This window comes from Sorex araneus, chromosome 3 (genome assembly GCF_027595985.1).
Source record: "Sorex araneus isolate mSorAra2 chromosome 3, mSorAra2.pri, whole genome shotgun sequence".
NCBI classification, from domain to species: Eukaryota; Metazoa; Chordata; class Mammalia; order Eulipotyphla; family Soricidae; genus Sorex; species Sorex araneus.
In genome coordinates this window covers 114219640-114244835 of record NC_073304.1, presented here as the reverse complement: position 1 = coordinate 114244835, position 25196 = coordinate 114219640, and the positions used below count along the sequence as shown (strand labels likewise).

The 25196-nt window shown below is 44.5% G+C and overlaps 1 protein-coding gene across 21 annotated transcripts in view; it reads right to left on the bottom strand.

Moving 5' to 3' along the window:
• Positions 1 to 25196, bottom strand: part of KCNMA1 (potassium calcium-activated channel subfamily M alpha 1) — a 767652-nt gene that overhangs the window by 274098 nt on the left and 468358 nt on the right. For all 21 annotated transcript variants that reach the window (XM_055131433.1, XM_055131423.1, XM_055131426.1 and 18 more), the window contains 3 exons: positions 11468 to 11543; positions 2457 to 2532; positions 246 to 416 (listed from right to left, as the gene is read on the bottom strand). In XM_055131433.1, the coding sequence (XP_054987408.1) occupies positions 246 to 416; positions 2457 to 2532; positions 11468 to 11543 (323 nt within the window). The remainder of the gene's footprint in view (positions 1 to 245; positions 417 to 2456; positions 2533 to 11467; positions 11544 to 25196) is intronic.

Here is a 25196-nt window from a genome sequence, read left to right as displayed (position 1 = left end):
TGCTGGCTCAATAACTGACCCTCTCCAGGGCAATACACCTGGGCTACAGGAAATATATTCAAATATACCTGGGACAGTGCAGCCAAATCTCCCTGGGGTTTGGATAGTCTCAGCCCAATTGCCGGGTGAGGTGATCACTGGCTTCCAGGGCAGAAACACAGTGCCAGGACACAAAGCTTTAAGGAACCGGGTAACAGAAAATACTCATGACCATAAAACTCAACATCACAATAAAGAATGTTTACCAGTCCCCCGAGGATGAAGAAGACCATGAAGAGGCGCCCAAGAGTGGTTTTTGCATAAACATCCCCATAACCAACGGTGGACATGGTGACCATGAGTAAATACACGCATTCCCAGTAGGTGAGAGCCTGGTTGTTCTGGAAGTTCTCCCACGGGTCCCCAGAATTCTCCACCTAAAACAGTCACAGGGAAGGAAAAGCATCATGTCATATCCGCCATCGACCAGGAAACACCAGCACCCCGGGCTCCCCTACGTCCCGAGCCTTCCACTGAGCCCCCAGCCACACAGACTCCAGCAGACGGTGCCACGGGAGGCAGCTGTGCATGGCTGGGGTGCAGTGAGCTCCTGCCTGCTGGTGAACCCCTAGCTCTGCCCTCAGATGCCACCTCTCTGCATCCCTGTGACCCAGACAGCCCCGTGGGCCCAGCTCCTTTGGGTTCTACACCCCAACCAAATGGCCTCTGCTCCTGGCTGTGGAGAACGAGCCACTGAAAGGCTTCTTCTGGGCCTGGGAAATGAGCTCACACAGCAACTTGCTTTTGTACGCCCACCTGACCCGCCGTCTCATGAAGGTCGTTGGACGGGGGCTTTGGGCTGGGCCCAGGCCACAGCATGAGGAGCATTTTCAGCTTTGATGGACACAATGTCTGAACTCCCTAGTGGCCAGGGTAGTGGGACAACAGGGAGAGGCAATGGGCGGTGGGCTGAGACAGGCCGGGAGTCCAGACAGTCACTGACGCAAAGCTGTCCTGGGCTCTGCTCGTAGAAGTGCGGAGAGGCAGGCGCCAGCTCATGGCCCGGGATGTGCTGGTTCTTGGTTCTGCTCCAGAGCCCCCAGGCCTCAGGGCCAGGGCCAGGAGCCACGGCAGCGCTGTGTGCAGGGAGGCGTCTCCCTCCCTCCCCAAAGCCCTCCCTGCAGAAGCTTCCAGGGCCCTTGCATCCCAACACGTGTGCTCGGTGTGTCCGTTTCATGAACACACCTCACTTGCTTGCTCTCTCTTTGGCTTCTTTCCTTCTGTTGTTGTATAGGACATGACACAGTCCCTTCAACACCAAAGCTACCGAAGACTGTGGTGCAACATAATAGCCAGAACACGCCTAACAAAACTCATGTGGATGGAATAGTATCAGCTCATATGAAATAAATGGACTTGCCCAGAAATTAGAATTATTGATGTTTTCATTTTGAACTCTAATTCACAGACTCACTAGGGTCTAGTAAGGCAGAAAATGATTCATAGATAGGGGGTAAGGGCAGGGCTGGGGGTGTCACTGGCCTGTTGAAGGCAAATAACCCCCCTACATCTGGACTCAGTTGGCCCACCTTGCAGAATTGGGGTGACTTCAGCCAAGGAGCCCTCCGTATGAAGAGGTGATGGGGACCAAGAGGTCAGCTCCAGGGCTTCCCCCCACCCCCCTGTTCAATCTTCCCTTGGAGGATGATGATTTAAATTCCAAGTGGGAAGTAACTCCATGCCTTGTGCCTTTGGCTGATCAGCAAAGAACAGGCACCTTCACTGAAGACCTCAGGGCTGAAGAGACTCCCTCCTGCTAAAACTCTTTGCGTTTGTATGAAACTCTTCTCAGTCAATAACCAAGCTCCCTAAAATAAAGTGGGACGTTTTCCTTGGGAAGGTTAGAACAGCTTGATCTAATAATGTTAAAAAAAAAAAAAAAGGATTTTAGATAAGAAAAAAATTAACAAGTTAACAAGTTACAGACCCCTCTCCCCACCCAAAAACATCTTGGTTTTGGTGTTATTATTGCTGTTGTTGTTGTTACTGTTGTGGTGGTTGTTATTAAGAGGGAGAGAAACTGAGGAATCTGAATTGATTTGCTAAAATGTGGGTCAAACGTCCAACCTAATCCCCAGATTTTACAGGCGTTTGCTGAGGAAATACTGCCATCTTGTGGATTTCTGGGGTTACTGCAGACAGCATGAGCACTCCCAAAGCCCCCAAGGCTAAAAGTTGAGCAGTTAGGGGGTGGAACATTGTCACAAAGGGCCAGAAACCAAGAGAGCCGGTGCCTCTCCTCTCCCTACATTCCTCTGCGGGCCTTATGTGTCTTTCTGGAAAGTGAGGAAAAAGTGAGTGAAAGGGAAAGAGTAAGTGAAAGAGAGGAAGGAGAGAGATTTCCGGCAATAACATGACTCAGAGAGTGGGGACTGTTTCGGAAACACCGGAGTGGAAGCATCTCCAAGGACACTCACCAGGTGGATGAAGCCGGCCGCCGTCAGCCACGTGCTGATAAAGATAGAGAGCAGGTTCACCAGCTTGATGGAGTTGCTGTGCAGGAGGGACCAAAACCCCGGGTTAGAAGAGTGGTGTGGAGGCCGCCTCCCACGACCACCGCCACCCCCGCTGGAAGGGGAGAGACATCCCCCCCCGCCTTTTGTGCAGTTCAGGGGACCCCCCCAAGGGGCAGAGTCGGGTTGGGTCAGAGGGAGATTATAACAACAGCTCTAATGATGCGATCTCCGAGTTAACCTGGTGAATTCTGTTCACTTTCTGAAAATGAACTTTCACTTGGAAAATAAATCTTTAAGTACACAGAGATGGGGAAGGAACTGAACAATACAGCATTCTTTGACCTTCCACACCTGTGGATGGGCCCCTGTGCCGGCAGCTCTGACCGGGGTGCCAGACCCGCAGGTTTCAGCCTTTCTGCTCCCCACGACCAGCACCGTTGTGGGCCAGGGACTGAAGCCCAGGACCCAACGAGCATGTGAATGCCCTTCACCAGCCCCACCTGTGCACACCACACCTCACTTGCTTGCTCTCTCTTTGGCTTCTTCCCTTCTGTCGTTGTATAGGACATGGCATAGTCCCTTCAACACCAAGGCTACCGAAGACTGTGGTGCAACATAATAGCCAGATCACGCCTAACAAAACTTGTGTGAATGGAATAACATCAGCTCATATGAAATCCTTCTTTACATGGACTTGCCCAGAAATTCGAATTATTGATGTTTTCGTTTTGAACTCTAATTCACAAACTCTCTAGGGTCCAAGCATGGCATTGGGTTACTATCAGGCAATTATTTTCCCCCAAGGAGCAGATAGTGTATAGTTTGGGCTCTGGGCGGGCCCCCAGCCTCTGTTTAACTACACAACCCCTTTGCAGCGCAGAAGCAGCCTATAAGAGCAGACATGGCTGCATCCCAACTAAACTTTATTTATAAAAAATGGAACGAATACGGGCTTGTGCCATGTGCTCTGCCATCCCTGCTGTATTCTGAAAGGAGGCCCGCCTGTCGTCTGTAGTTTGTTTTGAACAACCCTGAACTTTGTGAGAAGCCAGGCAGGGGCCTTCCCTACTCTGGAGCTGTCAGCTGGCACCCCGTGAGGAGAGCCCGTGCCCACACTCCTTTGAGAAGAGCTACTGGTGGGGATGCAGAGAGTACAGTGGGTAAGGCTCTCGCCAGGCCCCAGACAACACGGGGCTGATCCCCAGCCCCACATGGGGTCCCCCGAGCGCCCCCCCAGGAGTGATCCCTGAGCACAGAACCAAGAATATGCACCGAGTATGGCAGCTTTCCCTACTCCCCACCCCAGAACAAGAACTTCTGGCCGTGCCTCGGGCAGTCCCACTTCCCCTGTGGCCCACCCCACAAAGAGTGCAGATCCGAGCTCCTGGGGACAGGCATGTCCCGGAGTCTTTGCCCGTTTTATTCATTGCCACAGCCCTGAGCAGCACTGTAGCACTGTAGCACTGTCATCCCCGTTGTTCACTGATTTGCTCGAGTAGGCACCAGTAACGTCTCCATTGTGAGACTTGTTGTGACTGTTTTTGGCATATTGAATATACCACGAATAGCTTGCCAGGCTCTGCCGTGCAGGCGGGATACTCTGGGTAGCTTGCCGGGCTCTCTGAGAGGGATAGAGGAATAGAACCCAGGTTGGCCGCGTGCAAGGCAAATACCCTACCCGCTGTGCTGTCGCTCCAGCCCCAAGCAGCACTGACTTTTTCTCTTTTTTTCTTTTTCTTCCTGCTGTTTTGCTGCTGCTGGAGTTTCTGAGGTCATACCTGGCCATGTTCAGGGCTTCCTCCAGGCTCTGCACTCAGGGATCACTGTGGAAGGGCTCAGGGGACCCTATGCAGTGCCAGGGAAGGAACCTGAGTCAGCAGCCCACGGTACTGCCAGTAAGCCCTGCCCACTGGACCCTCTCTCCGGCCCCCACTACTATTTCTGGGGCGGATCACCTAGACCGTACTGGGACAGAAAGGCCTTGCCTGTCTAGATCGGGGCGCCCTGAGTCCCTGGTGTGTTGCAGGAAGAGGCCCAACAGCCTGGGCGGGCTCACCTCCCTGCCCCTGTGCTTCTACAGATGCTCCAGCAAACTCCACCACTGCTCGTTTCCCTGCCCCGCGCCTTGGCTCACTCTGTGACTGCACCAAAGCCCTTCCCATGCATCCACATTTTCCCCATTCAGAGCCTGCTTCAATCCCTGCCTCCCCCTCAATGGGGCCCCTCCCCACTGCGGTGGCTCCTCCCTCCCCCCACCCCCTGCTCTGAGCCACAGGGGCCTTGGGGTCCTGTTGCTTTCAACCCCTGACTCTGGTATTTCCAACTCCATTGTACCCTAAAGAGGGGAGCTGGGGGCTGGAGCGATAGCACAGTGGGTAGGGCGTTTGCCTTGCACACGGACGACCTGGTTTCAGTTCCCAGCATCCCATATATTCCCCAGCACCTCCAGGAGTAATTCCTGAGCATAGAGCCAGAAGTAACCCCTGTGCATCGATGGGTGTGACCCAAAAAGCAAAAAAAATTTAAAAGGGCCTTTGCTCTGGCTGCCTCTGCCCTCTCCCCACTCCTTCTCAGAATTCGAATTGTGAGCCAAAGGGCATGGGCATATAAATGGAACACACTTGCTTTGCTCGCTCTAGCAGACTCTTTCTAAGTGCTCACTCCTCCATCATCCTGAAACACTATGGGTATCTGGAGGTTAAGAAATGGACCCAAGGTTGCAGGTCCCTGATGGGCCTCTGGGCAGTGGTGCTGGGGCAAGTATCGGGGGATTCTCTTGTCTCCTATCTTTGTTCATGGAGCTGAGCAGGAAACCGGCGCTCTTGCTTTCTCCTGCCTTGGCCCTGGGAAGGAGAGGCAGACACACACGTTCACTTCTCAGTCAGACCAGTCTTCTGCCTGCTGGTCCACGAGCACACCAGAGGGCAGCTCATGTCTCTCTCGGCCATGTCCAGCCCCGCCTGGGGTCACCGCCAGTGTTTCCCATGCACAGCTTTCTTCCCATTTCTAGCACTGGTTCTTTGGTTCGGGCCCATCACTGTTGCCATGAATTGGTCGATGAGCTTTAATGATCTTCGGTGGCTTCCAGGCGTTCAGGAGCTGGCTTGGGGGAGCAGGGCCGGGACTGGGGTTGACCTCATACCGAGGTTGACGTGTACAGAACCTGTCAGGGGGCCGGCCACACTGGGAGTTACGCCCCTCTTCTCTTTGTGCTACCTCTCCGCCTCAAGATCACCTGAACCCCGCTCTTTTCCTCTACTGATCAGGGGTCAAAGGAGGAAGGCCCCAATCCAAGAGTGAACGATCCTCAGAGGCACGCATGGAAGCTGGGTGGGAGGGTCTACTTGTTTGTTTGGTTTTTTGCTTGGTTTGGGGGTCACACCTAGCATTGTTCAGGGGTTACTTCCAGCTCTGTGCTCAGGAATTACTCCCAGCCGTGTCCAGGGGACCATATGGGATGCCAGAGATTGAATCTAGGTCAACCCTATACGCTGTACTATCACTCTGGCCTCAGAAAGAGTCTTACTGGGTCCAAGTTTAGGGTTTATAAAATGTAAGTTTGGGGTTGGCTGAGAAAATCAGCCTGAGAATGAATCCCACATACAAAGAGATAGAGTGAAAACTGAAGACACACACAGAGGAAGAGAGATGGAGAAGAGATAGATGGAGAGAGAGGAGGAAAGAGTTAAACAGAGATGAAGAGAGGGAAAGCGAGGTAAACAGAGACAGAGAGACAGATGAGAGAAATGGAGTGAGAAACAGAACGAGATGGAGGGAGATGAGGACAGTGAGAGATAGAGAAAGACACTGAGAGAATGGAGACAAGAGTTCAATTCCACCCCCCACCCCGACACACACACACTGAACACAATCCCTGCAGCCCCGCCACTGGGGTCTGCCCACAGCCAGTGTGTGTTGTGCCCGGGCCAGCAGTAACATGGGAAGGGACAGGCGGGGCAGACACATGTCTATCAAGGAAGTGGTTGATTGATGAGCAAAATGCTTCGAGAACCTACTAATTAGCCAGGTGTAGAACGTGGGTCTGGAATTGTGCCTGAGCAAAGAGGGCATGAGCTTGATATCCACTGTTGACTTGACCATGAGATTCCTCCCATAGGGCTAGAGCTTCCTGGTCCCACGGCCAGATGAACGCTTACCAGGGCAAGCCCAGAGGAGTCACAGTGTGGCTTTCCCTGCTGCAGACAGGTCATGGATCCTGCCCGCCACCTCACCTAGTCTGTAGCTCTGGACGACAGCACAGACAGGCCAAAGCAATGCTTCAAACCATCTCTCTAAGTCTATCTTTAGAGTGAAGCAAGACTGCTCCTCTTGCTTTTCTGCCCCCTGCCTTTCCAGAACCTTCCCTCTCAGGGAGGACACCCGTCCCATGAGAGACTGGGACATGCACCCAATAGGACATCTCAGAGGAAGCAACTCTGGCAATCACTGAGCTGAGCCTAGATGTGGCCAAGTCACTGTCACATCCTGTCCTCAAACTTCTCCCTCATAGAAAGTCCAGAGTGGGACCCTCTGTGGCTTCTGTTGCCGGGCAAAGCCCTGGGGGGGGGTCCTGACTATAGGCAGTGGCACTGGATGAGGGATAGGGAGCTGGTAGCAAAGGGGGTATGTCAGGGAAGCCCCTCTTGTTTCTGTCTTTACCACGTTGCTTCACATCCCTATTCACAGAACCATGGAGCTTGGATAACACTGTGTGTCATGTCTGCCCTCACCCACACCCCATCCCCAGTGACCAGTGGGATGCTCCAGAGTTAAGAAAACTGCTAGTATCTCTGAGCCTCTTGGAGCTTTGCAAAAATGACCCAGATGTGCAATGATTAATCCCTAAGGGATAGGAAGGGTGTTTAAGGGAGTACTTCTGTGCGTAGGACATTTCATCATTGTTGCTGGAAGGTTCCACCATCAGCACAGAAATCGGATTAATTTTAGGGCATCATTACAGATGCTGAGTATTAGGAATCTGCTTTCCAAATTAAACCCAGGAACAAATGACATCTAAAAGTGCTGTGCAAATGACTCACGATTAACTGGTGCACTTTCTCTCTACCCTGCAATTCAGACCTCGTCCAGCTGCGGGGGAGGAAGGGGAGGGAAATGGGCTGGGGTCTATGCTCTGCCCAGCAAGAGAAGCCATAGCATAGGGCCCTAGGCATCAGGGCGAAAATCCGGGTGTGAGACAAATGCCACGTCCCAAGAGAAGAGTGACAGGTCTTCAGAGTCCAGAGCTTTCTCGTGCCTGGAGTGGGGGCATGGAGTGGTCTCAGGACAAGAAACTACAAGTCCTAAAAACAATCCCCTTCTGCTCTCCTCATTCCAGGCCTGCACTCCCTAGCACTCCCTAGCCGGGAAAGAGTCCACATGGAGGGACCAGCGAGTCAGACCTAAGAGCAGAGAACATCCTCCATCAGAGACCACATTCAGGAGGCTGACACTGGTGGGAGCACCCATGTGTCTGGAGACCGGCTCTACTGTTGGTGCATCTCACAAGTGCACGTGTCTGGCTCTGAAATGCCAAACGAGGTTGACCTGCCCACACGTTTCTTCTTTATTTCTGGGTGAGGGACTGCCAGGTGCCCATCACCTTATCCTGTTCTCTCACAGCGTCTGCTGGTCGGATGTAGAACACCCACTCTGGGAATGCATGGAACAGCATCCTGTGAGGATGCTCTGAACCCGAGGCATAGCGTGGCAGCAGCACCAACCACTGCTACTTCTTTCCCAAATGCCTGCTGGCCTCTCCTTCCTGCTCTCTCCCGTTTCCTCCTGTTCTGCTCCCCTGTTCCCTCCTCCCCTGCTCTCTCCTGTCTTCTTCTCCTGTCCTCTCCTTTTCTCTCCTCACCACCCCCCACTGCAGCTGACACTTCCCATCCTCTGAACTGTTCTCATCAGAGAAATGGTGGGGTTTTCTGAAACATCAAGCCACATCCTCACATGCTGAAGAGCCTTCAACTCTCTGTCATACCCACATCTAAGCCCCTTCGTGGTTTCTGTTCCACCAGCACAAGCTCTTGCAGCCTCCTGATGGCCAGTGTTTTCTGTTTCTCAGATCTGTTCTTTGGCCAGAGCGATAGCACAGGAGTTTAAGATGCTCGTGTCGCACACAGCTGGCCTGAGTACACTGGTAGAGGGAAGTGGACACTGGTGAAGGGACTTGTGTTGGAACATTGTATGCCTGAGATGCATCATGAATAACCTTGTAATGCATGCTGACTCAATAAAAAATAAAATAAAGAATAAAGAATAAAAAGCTCCCTAATTTGAGGAAAGCATAAACAAGGGAAGAGAAGGAGCATGAGAGAGACTGTGTGTGGCTCCACGGGACGTCACCTGCTCTAGGGTACTCTGAAGTCTCTTGACCATAGTGCTGTGCTTGGCATGGGTGCCCAGCACCCACTGCGGGACGTGCCAGCATTAATAATCATGATTAATTCAAGACTAACAAATCCATTGCATGGAATTCCATTCTTAAGACCTAAAATCAGATGCCATAGCCATTCTGCCGGACCCCGCACCAGGCTGTTTCATTCGGGGCTGTGGGGGGGAGGGGGGCATGAGGCTCGCCCTGCCCCAATGAAGCCAGCCCCAGCAGCCATAAACCTCCAGAACTCAGCCACCACCAAGTTCACGGCCATTCTCCACACGCTCAGATCAAGCCTCTCCCATGAGTGAACCACATTTGTAGCAGCTCGACATCTCATACCTCACACCACTAACATTCCAAGAGTAGCACACCACATTTGATGGGGCTTAAATCAGAAGGCAAACAATCTTAGGGGGAAATATAATTTTATAGATAGATAGATAGATAGATAGATAGATAGATAGATAGATAGATAGATAGATATGCATGTTCAACCTTAAACAACATGTTAGTAATCTCGTATAGAAGGGCTTAATGACTCCTGGGTGAAATACAGTCTTCACACACTTTCCTCTAAGAAACTTTTTTTGGATCATTTTCAGGGAATTAGTCATAGCAAACAATATAAAGTAAATTATTTCAGTTCTGCTTTGGGGAGGGGTTGGAATTCAGGATGGAGACATCCGAAATATGGTGGTAGAAAGGTGTAATGGTGGTGGAATTGGTGTTTGAATATTCATCATCATCCCATTGATCATAGATTTTCTCTAGAAGTTCTCAGTAACATCTCCATTCGTTCTAGCCCAGACATTTTAGAAACCTCACTTTACTCGTCCTTCCCAACAGTGCTGCACTGGAGGCTCTTTCAGGATCAGGGGAATGAGACCCAGCATTGTTACTGGTTTTAGCATGTGAATACACCACGGGGAGCTTGCCAGGCTCTCCCTTATTTTTAATATTAAATATTAAATGTAATCAAATACTGTGAACTACTTTATAAAATAAAATTAAATTTAAAAATAACTAAAAATGAAGCCAAAGAGATAGTACAGCATGTAGGGAGCTTGCCTTGCACTTAGCTGACTCAGATTCAACCCCCAGTACCTAATAAGGCCTGCTGAACATCACCATGAGTGATCCTTAAGCTCAGAGCTGGGAGTAAGTCCTGAGCACTGCCAAGTATGGTCAAAGATCCCAAAAAACAAAAAATGATACAAATTGAGGTCATTGTCACAACAGAGGAAATATGAAGAGTGACACTGATTCACCGTACATCAATAAGTGAACCAATAAGTTTGATCTCAGGTCAATGAAGTTGCAGGGCATGAGAACATTTATTGAAAAAATTCTATGAGATGCTCTTTTTAACTTTTACAACAAATGCATCTCACATCCATACAGCTGGCTAGTCAGAGAGGGGAAATCAACCCGAAACAGACATAAACTAACGAAGTCACTAGAAGCCAAAAGAAAAGCCAAGTCCTGTCCTCTTTGTTGAGTGGATGTGACAGGTTTGGAAAAGTGAGTCACAGCCTCAGTTACTGGGAAAACAACACAAAATCTGACTCCCAGGACTCATGGAGGTGTCTTTAGTATAAATCACAAAATACAGAGACGGGCCGGGAGATAGTCTAGTGGGCAGGGCACTTTCCTTTGCCCACAAGGGACCCTGATGGATCTACAGCACTGCATATGTTCCCCCCAGGCAGCACCAGAAGCACCCCCTGAGTGCCACCTGGTATGCCTCCCCCTACAAAAAAGAGAGAGGTGTCCTGTTTTTAATCACTTATCACACACGTTAAGGCTGACCAAAGAGGAAACAGAACACTGGCCATGTGCCTCTGAAAGTGTAATTTCCTATAAGAGGAGCTTATGACTGGCCCTTCTGCTCCATTAGCCAGCGCCGAACTTCCTTTATTAGTTTATTCATCAAGGCAGGCCTGGGCTCAGGCCAGCGCTGTGAACACACCAGTCACGAGGAATAAGACCTCAGGGGGATTTTCCCTCCTGGTTCAGGAGGAGGGTTTTCTAGATCATAACACAGTTAACAGAAGTCACTGTGGTGCATTTGGCGGGAGGTCTTCAGGTATTCCCCAAAAGGCAATTCACAGAGCCAGCCCCAGGGGCTGCACTGGCTATAAAATGCACAGCTAAAATGTACTTTGAAATGAAATGATTTTCTGTTTGCTGTATGAGGCCTGTGATTGCCTCTCCCAGAGCATTGCTGCTATTGCTTTTATGGCCTGGTTCAATTTCTTACTTAGTGATGTAACACGGGGGTGATTTAGAGTCAGGGAGCAAGGACTTCCCACTGACGGACAACTCCTTCCCTCATCCTTGTGTGCCGCCCTGATGTCCGTGCAGTCCAGCATGCACCCTGCAAGCAGGCCAGGTCCACCACCCCTGCACAGCTGTGTCTCTCCTACCGCTAAGCCCCAGCCCTGGGGGGGGAGGGGAGAAACCAGATCCTGGCTGAGTTTCAGCGGATCTCGAGTTGCAGGTGCCAGGGTGAGTGACAGGACTCTGCCTGGTGTGGGACCTGCTACCGACATCAGAGAGTGGGTGGGGGAGAGCATGCAAAAGAACATCTTACCTTGTTTTAAGGATGTTCAGAAACTGCAAAATTTCTGAAAACTGTATCAGTCGGAGAGCTCGTAGAAATCTCAGGCCTGGAAAGAGAAGTGAAATGAAGAAGCGTTATTTTCAATGCATGTTTGGAGGCACAAACTCTGCCCCGGGGTCACTGGTGGCCAGGACTGAAGGCAGGAAAAAGCTGGAAACAACCAGTGCTGGCAGGAATGTGCTGAGAAAGGAAGCATAATGCACTATTGGTGGGAATATTGTCCAGTTTGCCCCCATGGAAAACAACAATTTCACTTCTTGGCATCCCCCAAAACCCCCAAAACACAAAAACATTAATCCCAAAAAGATATAGGCATTCCTATGTTCACTTAAATAATAAATAGAATAGAATATGGAAACACCTCAAATATCTAATGACAGATAGGTGAATATAGAAATGGTAATGTATCTAAAATGAAATATTATTTATTCAGCTGAACAAAAAAAGATAAAGGCTTGCAGTTGGATACAGATTGCATAGAATCAGAAGGCATCATGTTAAGTGAATTAAGTGAGAAGGAGGGTAATATCGGATGATCTCACTTATCTGTGGTATGTACAGAAACAAAGCAAGGGAATAGATAGTATAGAATGATGACATACCCTGGGCTTTGGATTACAAAATGAAGATCACCAAGCAGGGGCAAGGATAGTGGGGAAGGGAGTGAGAGAGATGACATAGGACTGGTGGGGGGGTGGAACTCTTGGGAACTCTGATGATAATAAACTACAGTGCTTTGGTACTGGAAGATGGTAAAGGTTAGCATGATTGCAACCATACAACCTAAACTATGAAAAAGGAAGGGAAGGAGGGAGGGAAGGAGGAAGAAAGAGAAAGAAAAGAGAAAGCAAAGAGAGAAGAAAGAAGAAAAGGAAGGAAGGAAGGAAGGAAGGAAGGAAGGAAGGAAGGAAGGAAGGAAGGAAGGAAGGAAGGAAGGAAGGAAGGAAGGAAGGAAGGAAGGAAGGGAGAGAGAGAAAGAAAGAAAGAAAGAAAGAAAGAAAGAAAGAAAGAAAGAAAGAAAGAAAGAAAGAAAGAAAGAAAGAAAGAAAGAAAGAAAGAAAGAAAGAAAGAGAAAACAGAAAGAGGAGAGAGAAAGAAGAGAGAAAGAAAGAAATAAAAAGAGGAAAGAGAAAGAAAGAAAGAAAGAAAGAAAGAAAGAAAGAAAGAAAGAAAGAAAGAAAGAAAGAAAGAAAGAAAGAAAGAAAGAAAGAAAGAAAGAGAAAAAGGAAAAAAGGAAATAAAAAGAAAGAAAGAAAGAAAGAAAGAAAGAAAGAAAGAAAGAAAGAAAGAAAGAAAGAAAGAAAGGAAGGAAGAAAGGAAGGAAGAATGAAAAGTAGAAAGAAAAGAGAGGAAGAAAAAGAAGAAAGAATTAGAGAAAGAAAGAAAAGAAATAAAGAAAAAGAAAAATATAAAAGAATAAATGAAAAGAGAAAAGAGGAAAGAAAGGGAGAGATGAAAGAGAAAGAGAGAGAGACAGAGAGGAGAAAGAAGGGAGGAGAGAGTATTTCTAGGGGCTGAACCTTCTGGTGCATTGGAAACAGGCCCTTGTCTTGATTCCTGATTGCTGTAACATCAGTAGTGAGCTGAATTTCTCCTGAAAAGAAATTTATGGAGCCAGAGCAGAGATAGGTCTGGATCAAAAGCTCAGTCTGATGAGGTTTCTCACTTGCCTGTGTCTGGTTTAAAGCAGTTTCTCAGTTACTTAGTTCTCAGAGAGGATTTTGTCTTTGAAAACTATAAGGAAAAGCTTGGGATAACTTTTGTGCTCAGAACAGATCAGACACAAATCGGATAACCAAACATCCTTATCTTCCTCCTGATACAAGAACAGTAGGGTAGAGGGCCAGGGAAAGGACTCGGATGGGTGAACCATGACTTTAAAGCCTGGCACCAAATCCCCAGTGGCGCCCATCACTCCAAGCATTGTTGGGTACAGCCCTGAGGGCTCCCCAAGAACCATGGCCCAAGCAGCACCACATAGCCAGAACAGAATGCCAAGTCACTTGGTCTACACCACCCACCAAGCATTATTGCTGGAGTATTCCTGGTTCTTGAGCACCACTGGGAAGAAAGTGAGAAAAATGAAGAATGTAACCTGTACATTATCTGTTCAAAATATCATGGCTTGATATTTTGATATTTTTCTCCCAATTAAAAAAAAAGGTTAAAAAAATCAAGAAAATATCGCATCCTGCAGCCTCAGAAATCAAAACAGATTTAACTCCACTTCACTAGACATCAAGCTAAAAGTCTGTCCTTTCTAAATCAGCAGCTTCTCTTGAAAGGAAAAGAAAAGTGGGTCCTTCCTAGATGGTAGAAGAGAGAGGGGCCTGGAGGAAGAGATAAAACCAATAGCTAAAGAAATACAAATCTCTGCTGAGTCTTCATAGCTCTGGGGGAAACACACTTCTTCTGAGATGCAGTTCAAGAGTTAAGACTTGTCACTCTTGCGGCTCTACTGTGGAGCCACTGTGCAAGAGAAATTCCAACAAAATACTGTTTATCATAGCATTGAGACACTTCAGTTCATGCCCTCCTCCAAAAGGACTTATCTCTTACATCTTTTCTGAGAGCATTTTATTAGCAAGCCACAAAGAGTGTGGAGTAAGTTCAGAAGAGCTCACAGCTAATGGGCCAGATTTTATTCTGTCCTGGGAAGAACAGAATAAAGAATGGGACAGCGAGAGGTAGACAGAAGCCACACTGATTTACCAGGGAGCCCAGGACGACTTTGGGGAGGAGACAGAACAGAAGCCCAGCCTCACATCAGGCTCAATTTGTACTGATGGGTCAAGCATAAGAGAACAAGGAAAAGCCCCCGGGGATCCGACTGTGCAAGAGGACCACAAGTTAATGGCTCAAAAGGAAAACTTCTCATCTGAAAGGGATTTACCTTCACGAATTTACCTTCAAAAACAGAGACTTTTTCAGAAAATAGTCCACTTCTGTTCTAAATGATATTTATATTACTTTTATTAAACAGGATCATACAGGGATGAAAAGGATGTTGATGGAATAAAAAGGCTCAGGTGCCAAAAATACAGTCCTTCCCCAACTGATGAAAGGCTGATTTCGCACAGCTGAGAATGGAATTTGTGGCAGAGCACAGGATTGAGAAGTAACCTCAGAAAGCAGAGAAAATACGGGAAAGCGAGGAAAAAGATCACAGAGAGCCAACCAATGAATAAAATTCTTTCAAAGTAAAGAATAAACCACAGGACAATCATAAGTAATGGCCAGAGCAGAATGAGAATGAACTTGGAAACAGAAGGTGAAATAAATGACCAGTTCTCAAAACCAATGCCAATCAAGTATCAGGTTTATTTTCTCCTTTAACATTTCAAATATATAGGAAAAGATAATTAAATATCAGCATGGAGACAGAATTGCCATCAATGAAAGAAATTCAGATCAAAGTATAGAGCGAAACCTTCAATAAAAATTGGGCAACACTGAATTTTAAGACAGGCAGAGCCTGTTCCCTAATGTTTATACCCAGTCAAATAGTTATTCAACAGTAAAGCAACAATAAAAAAATTCCTCAAATATCCATGCACTCAGAAAATGTATTTCTGTGCAGAACATTTTCAAAGAACTCCCCCAATCTTATTAAATCACATTGAGGTCAAGGTGGTGGAAAGTGAAGTTTTAACAAACTATTATTGCCTTAAGCATCCAGTCCAGTGGAGAAAGCTGACTCCATCTGTGCTTCTGCAGTATATCAATGGAACTAAAGTTAACAAAGATGACCAGTTAGCATGGAAATGAGGACATGGGGCATAAAATGTGTTAACCACTAAGGGTTTCATCCTGAAAATCCTGTGTGAATTTATACGTAGTTTACTATGTTTTACTATGCCAATATAATGAGTTATATTACATGTTATGTATAGTTTTCCATTTATTGGTACAAAAATAGAATACAAATCACTCAAACTTATAACATTTGTCTCTCAGTGATGTCGTTTTAAATCACACTGGTTTGGGGCCATACCCAGTGGTGCTCGGAGGCTATTCCTGACCCTTTGTTCACAGGCTACAATGCAAGAAAAATGCTTTAACTCCTGTACTGCCCCTCCCGCCCTTAAGCCACATTTTTAAGTAACTTAAAAATGTAATAGAAGAAAATGTTTTTTCATTGAAACATATGAAAATAAGGAGGGTCTGGGGAGATAATGCTGAGGGTAAGGTTCTTGCCTTACATGTGGCCAACCCAGATTTGATGGGTGGTACCCCACATGGTCCCCCAAGCCTACCTGTCCTTTGACCTGTCCTTTGGACCTATCCCTGAGAACAGGTCGAAAGGTAAGCTCTAAGTACTGCCTGGTGTGGTCCAAAACCAAAATAAATAAAATTTAAATAAGGGTGGGAAAAATCTAATGCAACAAGCCAGAAGGTCCTATATTCCTACTAAAAGTCAACCCATTCTAACTCTCACAGCGTTTCCAACAAAAGCAAGCAGGGATCCCCTTCAAGATAAATAATGGATAAGCAAGACATACACATAATCACACAGCATTCTATTTTAAATATTGGTGATGGTTTGACAATTATGAAAAATAACTATCTACCATTTTTAAGTTTCCCTATGTCAAATTCGTTCTTATTTAATCCATCCCCAGAAGAAAAGAATTAAAGACTAGAAAGACTAAAGTGTGTGGCCAGCATCCAATTTATGAGTGACAGAGTCAGGTTTTAACCCAAATTTGTCTCACTGTGCAAAGCCCAAACTTGTAACCACTTCCCTTAAGAGATTTTTGTTTTCCAATTTCAACCACTCATACTTAAGGAGCACTTCCAACACTACAATTATCTTTCAGAGCTAACCTGAAATTTTCAGTTTCATCTGTAGATAAAACCACCCCCCCATTCCCCCAGATTAAATATTGTGCTAAAGAAGGAAGGAGGGGAGGAAGGAAGGGAGGGAGGAGAGGGCATGGGGGAGAAAGAGACAGAGAGTAAGAATCCTAATTTGATACTTGCCAATTCCAAATAGGAACTCATAAGGTTTTATTTAATTTTCCTTCCTTGACAAGTGATGTTCATTATACATTCATTTCATTATCAGTTAATAATTTACTGAGTGTTATTTTATTAATATATCTTCTTTAAATTCTGCTTAATTTTTTATTTCTAAATATAAAATTTTGCCTCAGGTAAATGTTGGTTTGCTCTGTTTTTTCAAATTCTGACTCTGTTAAACGATCAAATTTAGTAGTCAGTGATTCACTGTTTCTCTTTAATATTCAAATATGACTACTACCAGCATAAAAACAGATTTAAAAAATACATCTACGGTGCGTAAGGGACCAAACATGATGGTCTCTATTTCTGTGCTGTAAACCATAATGCCCAAAAGAAGAGAGGGGGGAGAAAAGGGGGAGGAAGAGAGAGAGAGAGAGAGAGAGAAAGAGAGAGAGAAGAAGAAGAAAGAAGCTCAGGAGCTGGGGGTGGCAGAAGGCAAATTGGGTACATTGGTGGTAGGAAATGTACCTGGTGGAAGGATGGATGTTGGAACATTGTATGACTGAAACCCGATCATGAGCAGCTTTGTAAATTTATATCTCATGGTAATTCATTTTTTTCTCTTTTGCTGTTTTGGTCACACCAAGCGATGCTCAGGGATCCCTCCTGGCTCTGCACTCAGGAACTCTGCAGTGACTGGGGGACCATATGGGATGCTGGGAATTGAACCTAGGTCGACCGGGTGCAAGGCAAACACCCTAGCTGCTGTGCTATCACTCCAGCCCCCTCAATTAAAATTAAAAAATGTAACTAAATACATCTACAGAGGCTGAAGATCTATCAAAGGACTGGAGTGTATCTCATGGTTATCTGCGAACCACCAGGAGCAACCTTGAGTGAGTATGGGGTGAGGGGTAGTCCCCAAAGAGCACTGGGTATGGCCCAAAATCAAAAACACTAATAATAAATAAAGTAAAACACCTTTACATGTTCTATTTGTCCCTGAAGGACTCTGGATCTGAGCTTTATTAGTTGCACATTGAAATTATGTGAAAACTGTAAGAACCACTGCTATGTGAATCTCCTTTTTATTCTGAGTGTGTACCTGGGGTGCAGCCAGGCAGAGCTTTCAAGAAAGTCTAATGACCCACCAGTTGAGAAGGCTAGCCAGCTTTCTCTAAATGATCATAATACAGGCGTTAGGTCCTGTCACATCTGCCCATGCTGATGTAAACAGCAGGCAATGGTATAGATGTGGCTGCAGCCCACTAAAAGTCTATTCCAATAAGAAGTCATGGGATCCAGTTTAATACTCTACATTGAAGACCCACTAGCCAATTTCCGTATGCCCACCTTGGCTTTGTGAATGCAGACTCTAAATCAGTGGGTCTACATTTTAAAGAAGTTTCCATTGCTTTTGGTCACACTAGATGCTGAGAGGACAGGGAACAAGGAGTTTGTCCCATTGCTATCACCTGAGGATTTTAAAGTGGTCCTGAATCCTGAAAGCCAAACTCTAGATATTTTTATTTAGTTTGTTAGGGTGCAGCCTGAGCACCACATTTTTTAAAATTCTGCAAATGAGAGAAATGTACAGCCCAATTTGGAGACTACTGGATTGGGTTATCTTTTATTTTTTCACCTATAACTTGTTCAATATACGAATTGATGACCTTTCTTATCTTGGTTAAAAGTGTTTCAACAGTACCTAATTTCTTTTTCCCCATAGAGTTAGCAAATATCCCTTTACCCGAATAATCATATGACTAACCTAAAATTGGTAGTAATACTCGGCCAACCCGAGTTCAATTCCTCTGCCCCTCTCAGAGAGCCCGGCAAGCTACGGACAGTATGGAGCCCGCGCAGCAGAGCCTGGCAAGCTACCAGTGAGTATTGGATATGTCAAAAACAGTAACAATAAGTTTCTCAATGAGAGACGCTACTGGTGCCCGCTCAAACAAATCGATGAGCAACGGGATGACAGTGACAGTGACAGTGACACTGCCAAAGCATGCTACCTCTATACTTAAACTTATAATAAACATGCCAGCAAACAATAAGTTAGAAGAAATCAATAAGTATAATAATAAACTACATGTAAAATAATGCATCTAGCTTAAATTCTTAGAGAAAAAGGAACCTTAGTAACCACTAAGAGGTAGATTTTAGTGTTTATAATTGAATAATCAGAAAATGAATAAAGACAAAAAGTGATATTCCAAATCATTTTATGACGACAAAGAATAACAATGAACAAAATAAAATAAAGTACTGGGTTGATCTCATAAAGAAACTAATAGCAAAAAGACATGCACAATTATATATTTAAAAAAACAGAAAACCTGAGAGAAGGGATGACTTTCAGAAAATTTATATTTTGGGTTTTTTTTGCTTTTTTGGGGGGGTCACACCCAGCAATGCTCAGGGGTTCCTCCTAGCTCTGCACTCAGGAATTACTCCTGGCGGTGCTCAGGGAACCATATGGAATGTTGGGGATCGAACCCGGGTTAGTCGCGTGCAAGACAAATGCCCTATCCACTGTGCTATCGCTCCAGCCCTCAGAAAGCTTTTATTTTAAAGGTTGATATAACAAAAATGGAAAATCTTTATAAAATAACAATTGAGATACAAACTGTAAAGCAATGAACCTACCCCCATGATTTTTCACCCATATGACTTATTATTAAATTACTTAAGATACTTAAGATATTTATATTTTATTGAAATGCTAAAAAAATGGAAACCTATGGTACAAGAGCCTGAATTAAATATAAATCTAATAACAGAAATTGACTCTCAAAGTACAGAAGAAAAAATAATCTCACTGAGGCTAAGATGCCTAAATTCTTCATTAAAATACCAATACATATCATTAATTTATTGATTAAAATAATAATTCAGTGTATTCTGGCTTATACATAGTAGTCTGAACAGAATGCTTTATTTCGTGCTCTCTCAAAGTTTCACTAAAGTAACAATAAAGAGGAAACACACTAAAATATCATGAGAACAAGAAGTAAAAAAGAAGGTACAATTATAATGCAGAAGAGGAAACCAGAAAATGTATTTTGAAACAAAATGAAAAGTAAGTACTCTGTTGGAAATTAACTTGGCAGAGCTGGGAAATGTAATTTCACATTTGTATAAGAACTATATGTTGAGTTAAATGTATATAAATAATGATTACATGGTATCAGAAATGCCCTGGATAAATACGTAACAGTGCTGAATTTCACAAAGACAAAGGTTAGTGGGGCCAGTAGTATGGGGAGACTGTAGTGAAGAAGAAAACAATTGTTCAATAGAAGGTGGCCAACTCCCAGGCTCAGGGAGGCTGGGGAAATCACTCTGATTGGTTGAGATGGAAACAGCAGCATATATATGTGTGTGTATATATATATGCACATATTAATTGTAAAGCAATACCCTGAAAGGACTGGAAACCTAGAAAGAAGAGGTTGTCTCCATATCATGCTAAGTGAAATGAATCAGAGAGGGGCAGACATAGAATGTGGAATACGGAATCCGTCATTTGTGGAATATGAAATAACATAATACGAGACGAATACCCAAGGATAGTAGAGACAGAGCCAGGGAGAGTGTTCCATGGTTGGAAGCCTGCTTAACAAGCTGGGATAGAGAGAGGATCACCAAGTCAATGATGGTTGGCGGGATCACTTGGGATGGGAGATGTGTGCTGAAAAAGATCATGATAAAGAACCAAACATGATGGCCTCTCAGTATCTTTACTGTAAATCATAATGCCCAAAAGTAGAGAGAAAGAACAAAATTGGCTGCCATAGAGGCAGAGGATGGGGTGGGGGTGGCGGGAGGGATACTGGAGACATTGGTAGTGAAAAATGTACACTGGTGGAGTTAGATCATTGTTAGATCATTGTATGACTGAAGTTCAGTCACGAAAGCTTTGTAATTGTATCTCACAGTAATTCAATTAAAAAAGAGCTTGTACCATAGCCATAAGTTCTCAGACAGAAATGCTCACTGCACACCCAGAACACCCCAGAGACCCACACTAAGCACACAGCACTCTTAAAAGCCACCAGGAAACCTCAAGTTCAAAGATCACCAGATCAAGAACCACAGTTGGAAAAGTCTGACATGAAAGAATCTTTCAAAATTTCCTAGCAGACTGGCACCTGAAGATACATTAAAACAACGTTCACTGTATCACTCTCATCCAGTTGCTCACAGATTTTCTCGAGCGGGCACCGGTAACGTCTCCATTGTGAGACTTTTGTTACTGTTTTTGACATATCAAATACGCCACAGGTAGCTTGCCAGCCTTTGCCATGGGGGCAAGATACTCTCGGTAGCTTGCTGGGCTCTCTGAGAGGGATGTAAGAATTGAACCTGGGTGAGCCACATGCAAGGCAAACACCTTACCCGCTGTGCTATTACTCCAGCCCAGTACAAATGAAGTATCACTGTATCACTGTCATCCCGTTTGCTCATCAATTTGCTTGAGTGGGCACCAGTAACGTCTCCATTTCGAGACTTGTTGTTAATGTTTTTGGTGCAGTCCCTCCATGGGTTATACCCGATAGGTGACTCATAATATTCCTTCTTCTTGGTGTTTGAAAGTTTTAGTTAGAGACTGAGACTAGAGGGGGAATGAGGGTAAGCGACTATTTGTGGACAAGGGAGTTTAGAAGCTGAGTAGATTAACTTACCTTCATATTTGCCATTTTTCAGAACTCAGGGGATTGTTAACAAGGGAAGATCAGTAATAGGCTGTGTCTGCATTTTTGTAACTTTTTAAAATTGTATTTCCATAAAGTTGTTGAATGTAATCATTTATTGCATTCTATTTCCAACACCAGTCCTGCCATCATTACGCCTTTCCACCATCATTATTTTGAATTTTCCCACCACCACCCGAGCCTGTCCCAAAGGCAGATGCTAAATAAATTATTTTGTTATGAATTTTCAACTAAAAATGATCCATAAAGTCTTTCTTAGAGGAAAGTGTGTGAAAATTATTGTACCTCACCTTGGAGACATTAATCCCCTGTATAAGAGATCATTAACATCTTGTACAGGTTGAGCCCAAAAATATCTATATATTTATATATATGAATCATATATAAAAGACCTCCTTCTGTTTTTAGTTGTTTTCTTAAAATTCTGTGATTTAAATATTTCCAAAAGTTATCTCAGTGGGTTAATAATCTGATTGGTAGGACCTAGGAATCATAATGAATAAATAGATAATGCATATAGCATACCTACAATATGTAGTTCACTGAAAATGTCTCAACTTTGGACATTTATTCAAAATGACATCATAAATAATTTGGTTTATAAGCTGGTGAATACACATACAGATTTTTTATGAATTTTGGTATTTCATATAGAAAAACTCTAACATAAAGCAGTAAACCAAATACTGTATTATATTGCCACATACTTACGCCTGCCTTCAACAATTATCCATAGACAGTTTTGTTTCATTTTTCACCCACCCTCATATAATTTTGCTACAACTCAAGTCGTTCAATTTTATATATAAATATTTTTGCATGAATCTTTGAAAGATTGATATTATTTCTTACCATTACCACAAAATCATTTTCATACTTCACATTAATAATAATCCCTAAATATCTAGGTGTTTGGAAGCATACACCAGGGTCATGAATTTTACCTAGGCTTCCGGGCAGCCATCTGAGTGAAAGGGGAAAAGGAATTTCACTTTGTACTTCATTTGTGAGCTGGAACAATAGCACAGTGGGTAGTTTGCCTTGTATACTGCTGGCCCTGGTTTGATTCCTGCGCCCCCTCAGAGAGCTCGGCAAGTTACAGAGAATATCTCGCATGCACGGCAGAGCCTGGCAGGCTACCCGTGGCATACTCGATATACCAAAAACAACTTTAGAAAAAGTTAAAAAATAAATATCTGTAAAAATATGTCTTCAACAACAAAACAACTAGATGTCTAGTTTGTTTGTTTGGGGGTCACGCCCAGCAGAGCTCAGGGTTTTACTCCTGGCCTGTGCTTGGGAGACCATCTGTGATGCTGGAGATGAAGCTGGGGTTGACTACTTGCACAATAATTTTTTTTATATTTTTCAGACCTAGATACTGAATAAATTAACTTTCTCAACAACAAAGTATTGAAATATCACTGAAATAGAAGACACAGTTACCTACAAATCAGTGTAAAATTTGTAAAATTTTACAAAAAATGTAAAAATGCAAAACTATCAAACAGAGGTCTCTTCATCCAGGATAAAGGGATGAAGAGCACAAAAGAAAAGTCCAAAGAAATGGGAAACAGGTATAGAATTCTCAGCATAGGTATAGCTGAGCTTCTTAGGACAGAAACAACTCAGGAGATTAATGCAAAGAATGTGACATCAGAATAAAGGACTGAGAAAGCAGAAAAGCCGATACATCCATGACAGAGTCTACCAACATTATCTAATTTCTTATTTCCCATCTCCTTTAGTACCTTAATCTTTAAATACAAAAAAAAAAATAAGTTACTGTAAGTCTGTTTCCAATCCTTCCACCTCTATGCAAATCCTAAAGAGTACTTACTTTAATGTGGCCTGTTAAGGTCCTAGACCTCCTGAGAGTGCAAACTGAGTCAGTAGATAATTCGGTGAAGTGGGGCAGACCTCCCACCCCCCGTGCGTAGTCCTGCACCCTGCTGTCAATTCTGAGTCCCTCTTTCATCCTTGGAGCCTCCATAGCTGCTGAACCACAAGCTCTTCCCTTTGGGCACAGTGACTCAGCCCCTCCCTACCAGCGGCAGGAGGACACTGTCTTTCTGCTCTCAGAGGCCCCTTGGTTTTTGTTTGTCCTGTCTTATAAACAGTCCTTGCTGACTTTTTCAAATATTTCTGGTGCTATCAATTCAGGGAGGTTGATCTCCAACTTATCCCAGTTCTACTTCTTGTCTGGCAGACAGTAACATCACTTTATATTCAAAGTAGGATAACTACCTATTCATCTTTTCATCCATTCATCCATCTTCTATCCATCCACCCATCACCAATTCATCTGTCCATCATCCATCCATTAACCTTCTATCTATTCATTCATCCATTCTCCATGTGCGCATTCATCAATTTTCCATTCATCTGTCCATTTATCCATCCAGCCACCATCCATCCATTCAGCTAATCCATCATCCATCTGCCCATACACACATACTCTATTTGTCTGTCCATCCATCCATCATCCATCCATCCCTCATTAATCTGTTAATCCATATGTCCATTCATCTACCCTCCACTCAGGTGTCTAACCCTCCATCATCCATCAATCCATCTATCTATCATTCATTCATCCACTCATGCTGGCCATGTGCAACCAAGTTTATTTTGCATCTACCCATCACAATCTTGACCCCGAAAGAAAAACGGGCAATGGTACTGCTTCAAAGATCTTCTTTTTAAGTAGGAGGATCCAAAATGTAAACAAGCCATTTTTCTAAGTAAACAAGCAAATGCTACTGATTTTCCTCTTAACTGTATCATAAATAACTCACCTTTTCCCTTTTCACAGCTAGAATCATAGTCCAAACAATTATTATTGCTAGCTTGACCACAAGACCCCCAGCTGATCTTTGTCCTGCACTAGAGGCTGGCAGCCCACTCATGCCCACCATCCTTCAGCTAGAAAGCAATCAACAATCTCTACAGACATAACTCACTGCGAGAAGCCTTCCATCTCTTATCCATTCCTGCATATGTAGTTCAGGTTCCTTATTTTGTGCTGGAAAATTTAACATGATCTAGGCTCTATTCATTTCACTTCCAATCCCCATCTTTGTGCCCTCCACATCACACCTCTGCTTCATGAACAATGCCCAGTTCACTCCAAGATCAGAGTCTTCCCAGATATTTTTGCAATGCTCTTCCAGATCATCACGAGGATAAGTCTAAGTAGACAATGCCTTAGAGAGGTGTTTTCTGGCCATGCAGTTTAGTGTCCTTCTCCCCCATTGCCCTGAACTCTTAATAGCATATCTCACACTCTAAATATGATCGTATCAGCTTTGTACATTTTCTTGTTTTCCTCAGAGGAACCCAGCTCTACTGTGTCCATTATCTTGCATAAAAGTAATGACCACTCATGACTACAAAGTGAAAAAGAGAATTTATGAGAAACCTTTCCAGAGGAAAAGTAAGGGGATCAGCTGCTAAACAAGCTATGGGATTTTGCTTGATTCTTCCTCAGAAAGTATCTACATTCTCTTAGTTTATTAACCCTGTTGTTCTTGCTTGTCTCTCTAGCTTCTTGGAAACTGGCTCCCACCAATGATGAATGTTGAAAAGTAAAAAGATCCAAATAACTGACAATGAAGAGATGAATCTAGCCAGGAGCCTTAGGGTCATGGACATAAGCATGAATATTTCTATTCCAAATGAAGTTCATACAGATGTTTCAGCCCTAGAAAACTTTCAGTGCCAGGTCTAATTAAAAGGTGACTATGAGTCACACTCACATGTTCTTGCTATTTGGAATGTCCCTATACAAAATGGCATGACAGAGGTGGCCCAAGCTGTGTTGACTCACATTAGGATCCTAAGCCAGGCTTCAAGGGGCTTCTGGTACCATTAATCCTTCTGAAAATAAAATGATCTCTTCCAAGGTCCTGCAGTCAGAATTAAGGACACTACATGACATGCATCTGACCCAGGTTTTATCTCCAGTACCACATAGTTCTCCACTCATCAATGGGTGAAGCACTGTAGGCCCCAGA